Source organism: Podarcis muralis, chromosome 4 (assembly GCF_964188315.1).
Source record: "Podarcis muralis chromosome 4, rPodMur119.hap1.1, whole genome shotgun sequence".
In the NCBI taxonomy this organism is placed as follows: Eukaryota; Metazoa; Chordata; class Lepidosauria; order Squamata; family Lacertidae; genus Podarcis; species Podarcis muralis.
Genome location: NC_135658.1, coordinates 21,538,956 through 21,553,307, shown reverse-complemented (window position 1 = coordinate 21,553,307; position 14,352 = coordinate 21,538,956). Strand labels below are relative to the sequence as shown.

The window sequence follows — 14,352 nt, the reverse complement described above, 5'->3', positions numbered from 1 at the left end:
CAGAGTTGTCCGCGACTGGACCTTAACGGTCAGGGGTCCCTTTACCTTAAATGGTAAGTGACTCTGTTCGCTTTGTCCTGATTCCCAAAGCCTGACAGATCATCTACCACTTCACTCCTTCCCTGACTCTGAATTATTGGCCACCATTTAACTCCACAAATCGCTAAGGATTGCACTGTCAATGTATCTCTCCCACAATACTAGAACTCAGGGTTGTACTATGAAGCTGAATGCTGGAAGGTCCAGGACAGACAAAAGAAAGTACTTCACACAGCACATACTTAAATTATGGAATTTGTTTCCATAAGATGTAACGATGGCCACCACCAGGTGGCCTTGTCCCCTTCCAACTCTACAATTCTATGAACAGCTCACCAAACACAATCTGGACACCTATAATCATTTCTCCAGAGGACAAATGTTTTTTGGCTGAACTTTAAAGCCAGTTGTTTTATATAAGCCACAGGTGTCCTTAATTACCAGTAGTAACTCCCCTTCTTCTTGCCCTCTGCCGCCATGTTAACTGTCCCACTGTATATTAAGGACTGGGATAATCATTTTTATCCATTGCACTAAGACGAACATCTGGCGTCAGCACCTGTCAGAGCAGGTGGTTTTTATGGGCTGCCAACATCTCACCAATTTTCATTATGTAGACCGGGTGGTTAAGCATTTTAATTGTAATTGAATGAAACGCAGGATTCTGTATCATGCACCCGCTTCCCTTCTTCTTAAGTAGCATCCAGTTGCAAGAAGTGCATCGGTTGGGAATCACTCACTAATTTATCAAATTTCCCTATGGCTCAATAGAGAAGCTCCCTGAGCAGTTGATTTTTAAAAGCAAACAAAAAGAAAAAATAAGTCAATGAAGTCTGTGGGGTCAGAAAACCAGGGAGAAGAGAAGTGGAGTTGCTGGGAACCTGAATTCAAGATTGCATTTTCGTGCAGGTACCCCTTGTTATTTGCCAACAGAGGTCCGTATAGTTAAAGCTATGGTTTTCCCAGTAGTGATGTATGGAAGTGAGAGCTGGACCATCAAGAAGGCTGATCGCTGAAGAATTGATGCTTTTGAATTATGGTGCTGGAGGAGACTCTTGAGAGTCCCATGGACTGCAAGAAGATCAAACCTCTCCATTCTTAAGGAAATCAGCCCTGAGTGTTCACTGGAAGGAAAAGATCGTGAAGCTGAGGCTCCAATACTTTGGCCACCTCATGAAAACTCACTCCGAATCTGACCGGACACAGGTTAGAGCTCAACGTCGAGCCTACCAAGTGGCGATAGCGACGGCGAAGAAGACTTTCTTCGCCGCCTCTATTGCATCTGCAGAAAATAGTAGCAGGAGACTCTTTCAGGTGGTCCGCAATTTAACGGAACCACCTTTAACATCGGGGCCTTGTAAAGACCCCAAGATCTCCTGCAACGATTTTGCAAAGTTTTTTGCAGATAAAATCACTCATATTCGGAAGGAGCTAGACACCACCGTGGGAGCAGGGCTGGGGCGGGAGAGTGCTGGAGCTCTGTCTGGTCAAGTTGCATGGAACCAATTTCAATCCGTTACCCCCGAGGATGTGGACAGGCTGCTTGGACGCGTGAAACCAACCACCTGTCTCTTTGATCCTTGCCCATCCTGGCTAATAAAAGCAAGCTGGGAAGGGCTGGGCGATGGGCTCTGCGGGGTGGTGAATGCTTCCTTCTGTGAGGGAACATTCCCAGATCCGCTGAAAGAGGCGGTCATTAAACCGCTTCTTAAAAAACCATCTTTAGACCCGGCCAGTATGGCCAACTATCGCCCAGTCTCAAATCTTCCATTCTTGGGCAAGGTGATTGAGCGTGTGGTTGCTGAACAACTCCAGGCACGCCTGGAGGATGCGGACCATTTGGATCCCTTCCAATCGGGGTTCAGGCCTCATCATGGGACTGAAACTGCCTTGGTCGCACTGGTTGATGATCTCCGGCGAGCTAGGGACAAAGGTGAGAGCTGTTTCCTAGTTCTGCTGGATCTCTCAGCGGCCTTTGATACAATCGACCATAACATCCTTCTGGACCGTCTAGAGGGGTTGGGAGCTGGGGGCACTGTTATACAGTGGTTCCGCTCCTTCCTCCTGGGCCGTGTTCAGAAAGTGGTGGTGGGGGATGAGTGTTCAGACCCTTGGGCCCTCACTTGTGGGGTACCTCAGGGTTCCGTCCTCTCCCCCATGCTTTTTAACATCTATATGAAGCCGCTGGGAGAGATCATCAGGGGGTTTGGACTGGGTGTCCATCAATATGCAGATGATACCCAGCTCTACCTCTCTTTCAAATCAGAGCCAGTGAAGGCGGTGAAGGTCCTGTGTGAGTGCCTGGAGGCGGTTGGAGGATGGATGGCGGCTAATGGGTTGAAGTTGAATCCTGACAAGACAGAAGTACTGTTTTTGGGGGACAGGGGGCGGGCTGGTGTGGAGGACTCCCTGGTCCTGAATGGGGTAACTGTGCCCCTGAAGGACCAGGTGCGTAGCCTGGGAGTCATTTTGGACTCACAGCTGTCCATGGAGGCGCAGGTCAATTCTGTATCCAGGGCAGCTGTCTACCAACTCCACCTGGTACGCAGGCTGAGACCCTACCTGCCCGCGGACTGTCTCGCCAGAGTGGTGCATGCTCTAGTTATCTCCCGCTTGGACTACTGCAATGCGCTCTACGTGGGGCTACCTTTGAAGGTGACTCGGAAACTACAGCTAATCCAGAATGCGGCAGCTAGACTGGTGACTGGGGGCGGCCGCCGAGACCACATAACACCGGTCTTGAAAGACCTACATTGGCTCCCAGTACGTTTCCGAGCACAATTCAAAGTGTTGGTGTTGACCTTTAAAGCCCTAAATGGCCTCGGCCCAGTATACCTGAAGGAATGTCTCCACCCCCATCGTTCTGCCCGGACACTGAGGTCCAACGCCAAGGGCCTTCTGGCGGTTCCCTCATTGCGAGAAGCAAAGCTACAGGGAACCAGGCAGAGGGCCTTTTCGGTAGTGGCGCCTGCCCTGTGGAATGCCCTCCCATCAGATGTCAAAACGATAAACAACTACCTGACATTCAGAAGACATCTTAAGGCAGCCCTGTTCAGGGAAGTTTTTAATGTATGATATTTTAGTGGGATTTTTGGTTTCTATGGAAGCCGCCCAGAGTGGCTGGGGAAACCCAGCCAGATGGGCGGGGTACAAATAATAAATTATTATTATTATTATTATTATTATGAGAAGAGAAGACTCCCTGGAAAAGACCCCGATGTTGGGAATTATGGAGGGCGCAAGGAGAAGGGGACGACAGAGGACGAGATGGTTGGACGAGATATGTTGTTCTCGAAGCTACCAGCATGAGTTTGACCAAATTGCAGGAGGCAGTGGAAGACAGGAGTGCCTGGCGTGCTCTGGTCCATGGGGTCACGAAGAGTTGGACACGACTAAACGACTACACAACAACAACCCCTTATTATCCTGTATTTTGTTTTGTTTCACCAAACGACTCTGATCTTGACAAAAGTCTTTTGGAGACATTCAGTTCATGGATGTGCTATAGGATTGTGACCACATTGGCCGGCCATTGCCTGACATATATATGTTGGATATCATGCTTGCGTAGGAGCCTACCAGCATAGACTCTGTGTAAACAATGGCCCATCCCATTCACCAACCTGTTCTCACAGTGGCTGCCCTGATACCTGCAGGAAGCCCAAGCAAGACATGAGCGAAACAGCACCCCACTCACCTGCGATTCCCAGCAACTAGTGTTAGGAGGCATGATGAATCTGACAATGGAAGTAGAACATAGCCCTCATGGCCAGTCATGTCTTTAATGTGGTCTGTGATTGGCCCTGAGGGAGTCTCAGACATGTATGGATCATAAAGCGTCTCTGGGAGGCTTTCACCTGTTAGGAAAGAGAACACCAACTCCACGCCATGCTTCTCCTTCCAGGAGAGGAAAAGCGATGCTCCTGAAGTGATCAAGGCACTCTGCCATCTCCGTCTTGCTTTAAATGTTTCTGAAGACAGTAGATACTTGACCACCATTGGTCTTTAGCCCTGTACAGGCCTACAGACCCTCCAAGTGTCCTATTTTCCAGGGATTTATAGAAGCTGTCCCGGTTTCTGATTTGATCCCGGAATGTCCCGCTTCACCTTAGAATGTCCCTATTTTCATTGGAGAAGTGTTGGAGGGTATGGAGTTATGTGCCAAGCCAAGGATATAAGTTACTATACAGTGGTACCTCGGGTTAAGAACTTAATTCGTTCTGGAGGTCCGTTCTTAACCTGAAACTGTTCTTAACCTGAGGTGTGCTTTTGCTAATGGGGCCTCCCCCTGCCGCCAGCACGCGATTTCCTTTCGCATCCTGGGACAAAGTTCGCAACCAGGAGCAGCTACTTCCGGGTTATCGGCATTTGTAACCAGAAGGTACCACTGTGCAATCTTTAGAATACATCTGAAGGTAGCCCTGTATAGGGATGTTTTTTAAATGTTTAATGAGGGCTTTATATGTTGGAAGCCATCCAGAGTGACTGGAACAACCCAGCCAGATGGGTGGGGTATAAATAATAAAATAATTATAATTATTATGGAACAGGGTGTCCCTATTTTCATCAGAGAAATGTTGGAGAGTATAGGCCTAGCCCCTGTCAGCCAGTAGGACAAGTTCCCATAGGCAAGTCACCATGAGACACTGTAATTAGGAAGGGGTGAACATGCATGTGTGAATGAAGCATACTGGGTGCTTTTTGAATCCCCTCCAATGCAACACATCCCAATGGGGATCACTTTACACATTCAAGTATGAATCTCCATGTATTGGATAGCAAATTGAGGAGAAATGCATGTAGGAACCATAATGATCAAAGAGGTGTACTCAGACCAAAGAGAGTTAAGTGTGATTAAAGTTCCAATGAAATCAGGAGGATGCAAGTGTTATCTGGATTGTACTCACAGGGATTGATTTGGCCTTAACAGCCACATTTCTGCTCTGTACATTATGTTATGCCATAGTATGTAAAACTCACACAATAGTAGGTAACAGCTGCAGAAGATAAATTAATCAGGTGGGACATTCTTGAAATAACATCAGCCTGCTATGATGAGTTTACAAGCTAAACAGAGGTTGCTGTCTGCATTCGGATTTGGTTTTTTATGGGGGTTGGAGCAAAAAAAGGTGAAAGTACAGGGACATTGCACCTTGGAGTCTTTCCAAAGTACGTGGAATGCACACTGAACATTCACATTTCATGTGAATTCCCTGTGTCCTTACCAATCTCCCATCCATCTATCATTAATGAAAAGTATTTGTCAAGACTTTAAACAAAAATTGAACAGTGGAATCTCGTATCTCTAGGGTTTGGAAGGAGACGCCAGTAAATAACTGTAATCCTCCATGTACTCCTCTTTGAAGGGTTCTGGGCCATCTGCCAGTAAATTCAGAATGCATTGACTGCTGAATACAGATATCACACACATGCTCGCTCATGGCAAATGCGCATTCTGGGTTCTGAAAAGATCCCTTTGTACAATGGTTAATCATCACTCCAAGGCTGTTGTTTTCAAATGTTCCTCCTTTGGCGAACACGTTCCATTACGGCTTATCTCTTGAGTAACTCCTCTGTGTTACACTGGGTTCTGGGACAAGTTCATAGGTGCACAGTTAGCCTGTGCAGAACCACTTAACCAGGTTCGTTGTTCCACAGCATCATATGCATGAACTAAGAAGGGGAGCATTCAACAAATGTAGAGTCTGTGTACCTGCATAAACAATAGTAGAGCTACGTTCTTGCAGTCATTCACATGTAGCATTCAACGAGTGTAGAATCAGTATACCTGTGTACAGGTGTGTCCCCCAAACACTTATTAGGAGGGGCCATGTGAGGCCCCTGCACACATAAGGGAAATTTCACAAAGTGGGGCGCACTCTCTTAAAAGCCTCCAATTCCTATTTCCCACACTCTCTCCCGCTCTCTCTTCACACAACTCTCTCTTCAACTAGAGTTGAAGCTCTGGTGTTGACTGGAGACTGGAGACTCTGTGGAAAAGTGATTGCTGCTACTTCACTGCCCCACACGACAGCTGTTGGGTGGGGAGGCTGAGCAGCCTAGACAAAGTCCCACTGCACCTCAGATCTCTTGGGAGCTTCCTCCACCCTCACTCACATCCTCTTCGGGCTCCAGGGAGAGTCTCCTCATGAGACATGAGGACTCTGCAGCTCTTTCCCACCATTTCCTGGTATGATTCTATTGCTTGATTGATTTCCTGGTGTCGCGCATATGCGTTATCGTGCGCGAGTAGAACATGTGCAAGTCGGGAGAGGCCTGTACACAATAGATGACCTTTGCAAATCAACAAGTGTATATCCTTTCACACTTGTACACTTGTGTAAAGGCAGCTTGCACCTGTGTTCAGTGTAACATGTAAACACCCAAGACAATACCCAACATTCCCCTGTAGCTGTACATTTTGAAAGAAAGTTGCTTTTCGGAGAAAGAACATAAGGGCATGTGATGAGCCATGTGGATCTGACCACAGGCCCATCTAGTCAAGCATCCTGTTCTCACATTAGGAAGTACACAATCATCAGCAGACCTCTTCCAGCCCATGATTCCCATCAACCAGCATTCAGAAACATATTGCCACCAAAAGTGAAGGTAGACATTATGGCAAGTTATCACTGATGACCGTAACATTCAGGAATTTCTCTATTCCTCTTTTCAAGCTATCAAGCAACAATCTGGGTGCAGCCAGAGAAACACATATGCATTACATAAAAAATCCATCATATTTTTGAAACTGCAAAGGAAAGTACAAAAGCTATGGAATAAAGTTTAGAGGGAAAAAATGAGAAACAAAGCATTTCATTCTCTAGATCCAAGAATATTATGGCTGTGGAATAACTACCCATTAAACTAGAAAGTTGCTCACTCGCATCTGCATGCGAGTATGTAGCCAGAGAGATGGTACTTCTCATGTGGGTGTGCAATGTGTGAAGCAGCCCATAATAATAGCAAAAAAGACACACATGTGCACACCCCGTCACTGTGAGGTAAGCTGTTGCAGGTCACACGCAGAGACAGCTCTGTGGCATAAATCCTTTCTTTTTAAAAAAATTAAATTGTCAGAAGAGTTGTGCAAAGGCAGATTCATCACTGGCTCAATTCCATTGATTTCAGCAGAGATGCACCCCTTTATGACAGCAGTAATTTCATCGTGCTTAGACTACTTGACCTTCCTCTTTTGAGGTAATTGGCATGCCAGCTTGTATGAGCCACAGCCCTCGCTTCATGTGACTGGTTATAATTCCACTGACAATCCCAGCCCTCTTGAACTTTCACTTTAAGATGCAATCTTTGTGTCAGAGACACTTCATCTTGAATTTACGGTCCAACTGAAGGACATTGCACATGCATGAACACACACACACACACACATTTTTTCAGCTGGCACAAGGGGGGGGGGGGATATCCTAAAAAGAACACATTGTGATTTGCTCTAGATGCGGGATTAATCTACTGGGAGCAGTCAAATACAACATTCCTTGTTTTCCTAGAGTGGACAGGCAAAGGGATGTTGGTCCAGCCAGTCAAAACTTCCTGTTCCTCCTGGCCTGGAAAGAAGATGGTGGACTCTCTTTCCTTGGAGGTTTTTAAGCAGAGGTTGGATGGCCATCTGTCATGGATGCTTTAGTTGAGATTCCTGCATTGCAGAGTTGGATTAGATGAGCCTCAGGGTCCTGTACAATTCTACAGTTCTATGATTCTATGGTTCATTTACTCTTAGCAAACTCATTTTAGTTAAACTTTTAAAAACAGCTTTCTTGACACCACAGCACTGCTTGGAATCTATGGTTGCAGTTTTGTCTCTATTACCGGTGAGTAAACTCCCATCTCATTGAATCATGGGCCCTGATTTTCCAACTTCATGCTTTCTTGGAGATCATTCAGAGAAGATTTGGGTTCCACCTAAGGTTTCTCCATGGGATAGAAGTAAAATTGGAAGGGAAAGGGAGAGAAGGGAAGCCTATGGCCCTCCAAATGTTGTTGGGCTCTAACTCCCATCAGCCCCAGCCAGCATCATCAATGGACAGAAGTGATGGGAGTTGTAGTCCAACAACAACTGGAGAGCTATGGGTCCCCTCCTCTGGTTTGAAGCCCAGTGCTTGAGACTGAGTGGACAGGTGCTGGATCCAGACAAGGTGGTGGTGATACTGGGTGCTTCTGAATCTGTTTTGATCTGGGTAAGCAGATAGCAATGATGGCTGACATGGGGAGTGTTTTGGTGACAGCGATGGAAAGAGAAGATATGGCCGCACTTAGGGAAAAACTTGGGGGAAGCTGTTTGGAAAGCACTGTTCTTCCTTTTAAGTGGGATTAGCTTGAAGGGTCAGGCCTGAGAGGCAGTAGCTCTGAAAAATAACAACAGAGCACTAAGTTTCATCTGTTTGGGAGAAGAAATCAATAGCTTTCTATTCTCCTCACTGTTTGCTATGTACACTAGGGTGACTTTGCTTTCAGTGCTTGAGTGCACTGGTAACTCCCATTGATTTTGTGGTTAGATCTCAAGCAATACATACTTCTTTGTAGAGATTTTGGCACTTTGGGGGAAACAGGGGTGAATGTTCTTAGTGAGATATGCATAGGGAATTGCTACATGTTGTAATGTCATGCCTAGACCGCTGCAAATCCTATTTAGCTTCCTTCCTTCCACCACCCACACACATCCCCGCAAAGAGCACGTTTCTGAAAATCCACTAGGAATTGCCTCCATACCTTTAAGGCTATCTTGTAGCCTTATGGTCTAGAAACTTGGTATGTGTTTTTATTTTTTAAGGACAAAAACGGAATTCCTTGGGATACTGTATTCTATACTGGATGCCAGTAACACACAGTGCAATTGCAGAGGGAATATGCAGTTCCATATTTTATTTGGCAAATGTACTCCCCCCCCCCTTTTCCTGCAGCGAACCAATGTAGTGCAAGCAACATACACACATCTAGGAATCCTAATTGGGTCAGGGTCCCCATTGGATTCCAACTCCCATCAGTTCTAGTCATTGTGGGATGATGGAAGTTTTAGTTCAACAACATTTGGAGGGCCACCGGTTCCTAACCCCTCCCTCTGTTTGCTAGTTCTCTCCCTATCCCACCCTTTGTAAGCAAACTCTCCTCCAACCTTACTTTTCAGTGAATGGAGGAAGGCCTTGGTTCCCCAACCAACAAATGCAGGCTCAGGACCATCATTGCCTGCTAGGAAAATCACAGATGTCATGATTCCTTCAGGAAATGGTGGTTTTGAGGGATCCCAGAGCCACCATTTCCTACTGGGAGTTGGCCTGCTACCATCCAGTGCAGTCACCTTCGGCACATATGAATGGGAAGGATGCTATCTTGTCCTTCACCTCAGCAAAATGTCTTCAGCCAGCCCCCTTTGATGGAGGGAGGAATTTGATCCTTGCATAATTCCAGTATGAAAGGACATGATCCACACCTCATGGACAATGCACAAAGCAGAATTTATATACAGTTGATTTTGCACTTTTCCGAATGTTCTTAGCAGCCGTTTTAAAATATGTATCTTGAATGAATGCATTTAAATATGTATTTAGAGATAAAACAGATATTAAATGCATATCCTGAGATAAAATGCACATGTAAATAAGTACTTTGAGAGACATCGCCTATTTGAATATATATTTGCCTTAAAATATGTTCATTAAGAGAAATCACACCTTTACATAATTATTTTGAGAAAAATGTACCTTGAGAAACATTCTTTGAGGTAAATCACACCTTTTGATACATATTTTGAGAAAAACACACATTTAAACAGTATTAAAATATACATTAAAATATGTATTTAAATACTACTTGAGAAGATTTATAAAAAGGGGTTGCTTAAAGCAGAAATGGATATTATGGGTAAAAGCATGCAAAAGTGACACAAACCACAAATTCATGCATGCATACCGATAATGGGGATGGGTGGAATGCACTTTGCATGGCCTTTGTGTTATGGGCAGCAGGTAAAAACACATTTGAGCATTTGGAAGAAGAAGAAGAAGAAGAAGAAGAAGAAGAGGAGGAGGAGGAGGAGGAGGAGGAGGAGGAGGAGGAGGAGGAGGAGGAGGAGTAATAATTTATTCCCCGCCCATCTGGCTGGCTCCCATCATCATCATCATCATCATCATCATCATCAAGTGATAAAACATCAAACATTTAAAACTTCCCTAAACAGGACTACCTTCAGGTGTCTTCTAAAAGTCAGATAGTTGTTTATTTTCTGGACATCTGATGGGAGGGCATTCCACAGGGTTGGTGCCACTACCAAGAAGGCTCTCTGCCTGGTTCCCTGTAACCTCACTTCTCGCAGTGAGGGAACCACCAGAAGGCCCTCAGAACTGGACATCAGTGTCCGGGTTGAACAGGCTAGTAATGTTTGATATAAGAAGCAAGCAAAACCTGGGTGCAATGGTGAATTATACATGTGGAAGCATGCTGCCAGTTCTAAGATTTTATTAGCTTTATGGGTGTTGTGATTTTAAGGTTTGTACCACCTGTTCCTTTTGGTTTTAGAGCTATATATATATTAGGAATTGCAATTTGTATTGTTTCCCCCCTCCCCGCCTGCCTCGAGACCTTATGAGGAAGGACAGGTTAGAAATGTATTAAACAAATATGTTTTCTTTACAAATGCCATCTCTCTCTCCTTTTCCATTTCAGTTGACTTGGATAGGTTGAATGACGATGTGAAGCGATACAGCTGCACTCCAAGGAATTATTCTGTCAACATAAGGGAAGAACTGAAGCAAACCAACGTTGTTTTCTTTCCACGCTGCCTTCTGGTCCAGCGCTGTGGGGGGAATTGTGGCTGTGGGTTCAACAACTGGAAATCTTGCACGTGCACAGCAGGAAAATTGGTGAAAAAATATCATGAGGTACATCGGTCTTTACTTACATCTATAGTCTTCTAGGCTCAAGATAATCTGTGTTTTAAAAGCAAGATGTTTACTTTCTCCTTAGTAACACAATTTAGTTATTAATTTATTATTTTTAGTTTTTATTATTATTCTTTACAAGAATATACGAAGGTATTTAATGCAATCTACTACAACAGTGCAGCAGCAATTATCATTACTGCTTTACAATTTCTAAAATAAACATACAGTGGTACCTTGGAAGTCGAATGGAAGTCCATTTGACTTCAAAAATGTTCGGAAACCAAGGCACGGTTTCTGATTGGCTGCAGGAAGCTCCTGTAGCCAATCAGAAGCTGCGGAAGTTGCATTGGATGTTTGGGTTCCAAAGAACATTGGCAAACCAGAACACTCACTTCTGGGTTTGCGGCGTTAGGGAGCCAAAACGTTCGACTCGCAAGGCGTTCAGGATCCAAGGTATGGCTGTAATTTTAATATTTCTAATAAATGATTACACAATCAATCATTTAAATAAAGTTAAATATTCCTACAAACCCTAACAAAATGGGGGGGGGGGGAGCATAGCAACGAACATTTCCCAGCTCAATTATTTCCTCTCCCTACTCTTCAGCTTCTCCCAATAGAGGATATCGATTGTTCAAAGTGCAAGACCCAGGAAGGTGATTTATTGAGCATCTACAGGAGAGACGTGGTCTCAGTGTTTAAACTACTCCAATGACAAAAACACACCCTATATTCTTCTCCCCCCCCCCTTTTAAAAAAACCCTTTATTTCATGCAAAACAGTGAACATTAAGGAACAAACCAAAACAGAACAAACCCAACCACTCATTACACGTCAACTGGGCGGTGGTGGAGGAGGGATGGAGGGCAGAAAGAGAGAGAGGAGGGGGTGGTAGAGAGAGAGGCAATGGGGTGGCCCCACATACTTCTGCCTCCATCCCAACCCACTGCTGTTTTGTGGCTCCCAACAGATTATCCCCAAGGGAATGCAGCCTTCAGTGGAAATAAGTTGCCCGCCTCTGCACTAATGGATATTGCAGTTTGATTCAGCAGCCAGGTTGCAGTCATATGGCCCTAGGCATACAATCATGGGGGGGGGGGGTTCAGTAAAGGTAAAGGGACCCCTGACTATTAGGTCCAGTCATGGCCGACTCTGGGGTTGCGGCGCTCATCTCACTTTATTGGCCGAGGGAGCCGGCGTACAGCTTCCGGGTCATGTGGCCAGCATGACTAAGCCGCTTCTGGCGAACCAGAGCAGCACATGGAAACGCCGTTTACCTTCCTGCCGGAGCAGTACCTATTTATCTACTTGCACTTTGACGTGCTTTCGAACTGCTAGGTTGGCAGGAGCAGGGACCGAGCAACGGGAGCTCACCCTGTCGGTCAGATTCGAACCACCGACCTTCTGATCGGCAAGCCCTAGGCTCTGTGGTTTAACCCACAGCGCCACCCGCGTCCCTTTTTGAAAAATGGCAACCGTAAAAATACCGATCTCACCAAGCAGCTGCTGGAAGGGATTCAGGGGTCTGAATTCAACTGCTCCCTGCTTCTTCTCCTTCCTTACTAAACATCTTATTGGTGGGATTTCAAAATTTATAACACATGCTCTTAATTAAGAAAGTTAAACACCTGAGATCTCATCTCTATATGGGTTGACTGAACTGGGATGTGGAGGGGAAGCTTTTTTCAGAAGCATTGTAAACTAGCCGCATCCTGAGTGTGATCAAATGAAAACAGGGCAGCTCTACTTTTGGGGGGATGCTTATGCAGCACCCAGATATTAATCTAATGGTGGTGATTTATGGGGAATATTAAAGGTCCAGGATAACAGATTATTTGGCCACTGGGTAGGCATGATGGGGAGATACCTGAGTTCCACTGGGTGAGAAAACCTCTGTGTGTGTGTGTGTGTGTGTGTGTGTGTGTGTGTGTGGTGCAGGAGAGGAAATTTGCTCACTGAGTCCACCACAGGAATTGCTATTAATTCCTTCCATTCTTTTTATCTCGCAGACTGGAATTAATTAAGGACAATGTTCTAGCTTGAGCTTCGAATGACCTGGCTTTTGTTAATGTAAATGTAAATGTATCCTTTAGGGATGAATTAACCGTACAATGAACATAGATTTGGATATTAGAATTAATAGGCACTGTGAAGTTTAATCTATATTGGGTACATGAAAGACCAGAGTGATGTTAGTCCAGCACATTCTTCCCAGGCAAAATTCTTGAATTTTTCTGAATCCTAGGGCTAAGCATTCATCCCTAGCTTTGTTCCACATTTATCTAGCCATTTCCTCTGATTTAAAAAAAGGTACCAGCAAGGGCAAGAGAGGAACTCCTGCCTTTCCTTTCTTGGGATCAATTCCAACACTGAGCAAGAGGCACAATAGGACAATTCTCAAGGGACATGTGCCACCTCTGAATGCATAGTGTGGCCATACACTCTATCATAGGAAAAAATTACCCTTGCAAAGCTAACTTATTAAGAGGCCTTCATACAGATGGGAAAATGTATTGCGTGTACAAAACGTTCAATGTTATACAGCAGTATATTTTATATAAGACATTTGTGTACTGCCCTTCAAAAATATTTCTCCTAGGGCAGTTCACAATCCAAAACTGTAAAAATATGCAGTGCAACGTGGATATAATTTGGAACAGAAGCCTAATCTGAACATTTTCTTTTGTCACTTTTTTATTTTCCAACCAATATTAATGGTTGTAACTTTGTATAGACGTTTTCAAGTGTGCCCCACCATCAAGATCTCCATTACAGGGATGGGAATGCTTTGTCTGTCCAGATGTCATAGACTCTAATTCCCACCAGCCCCAGACAGCTTCTGAGTGCCAGTGGCTGGAAACCACAGGAGGGGAGATTTCTGTGGCATTCAGGTCCTGCTTGCATAGACATCTGGGTTGGTTATTGTGAGAACAGGATGCCGGACTGGATAGGCTATTGGTCTGATCTAGCACCACCTTCTTAGAAGAGAAAATGACTCCTTTTTTCTCTTTTTCTCTCTTTTTTTTTTTTTTTTTTTTTTTGATGCATAGGTTAAAAAATATTGATTGGTTAAAAGCTGAGAAATTAATCATCAACTTAAAAAGAGAGAGGATTTTACTCAGCCTTTTCATTCTCAAGCATGTTTAGTGACCCCAGATTACTCCATAGTCACCTGAATTCCAAACAAGGTCAGGAAGTGAGATGCAGGTTGCATTAAAAGCCCAGAGCATTTATCACCCGAGGAAATGTGTCACAAACACAACCCCTTGATACCCTTCAATAAAGTTACAAGGCAGGAAGCTCAGACCTGCATCACATTCACCTGCCTTTCCCATATAGTCAATTCTATGAGAACTTTTATAAGGCCATCATAATCTTTTACATTCTTATAAACACTGTATCTGGCTCAACAGTTGCA

At 44.7% G+C, this 14,352-nt stretch overlaps 1 protein-coding gene across 1 annotated transcript in view; it reads left to right on the top strand.

Annotated features, from left to right (window-relative positions):
* PDGFD (platelet derived growth factor D) overlaps positions 1 to 14,352 on the top strand; it is a 147,223-nt gene that overhangs the window by 120,907 nt on the left and 11,964 nt on the right. Inside the window, exon 6 of the mRNA XM_028726172.2 lies at positions 10,717 to 10,931. Within this exon, the coding sequence (XP_028582005.2) occupies positions 10,717 to 10,931 (215 nt within the window). The remainder of the gene's footprint in view (positions 1 to 10,716; positions 10,932 to 14,352) is intronic.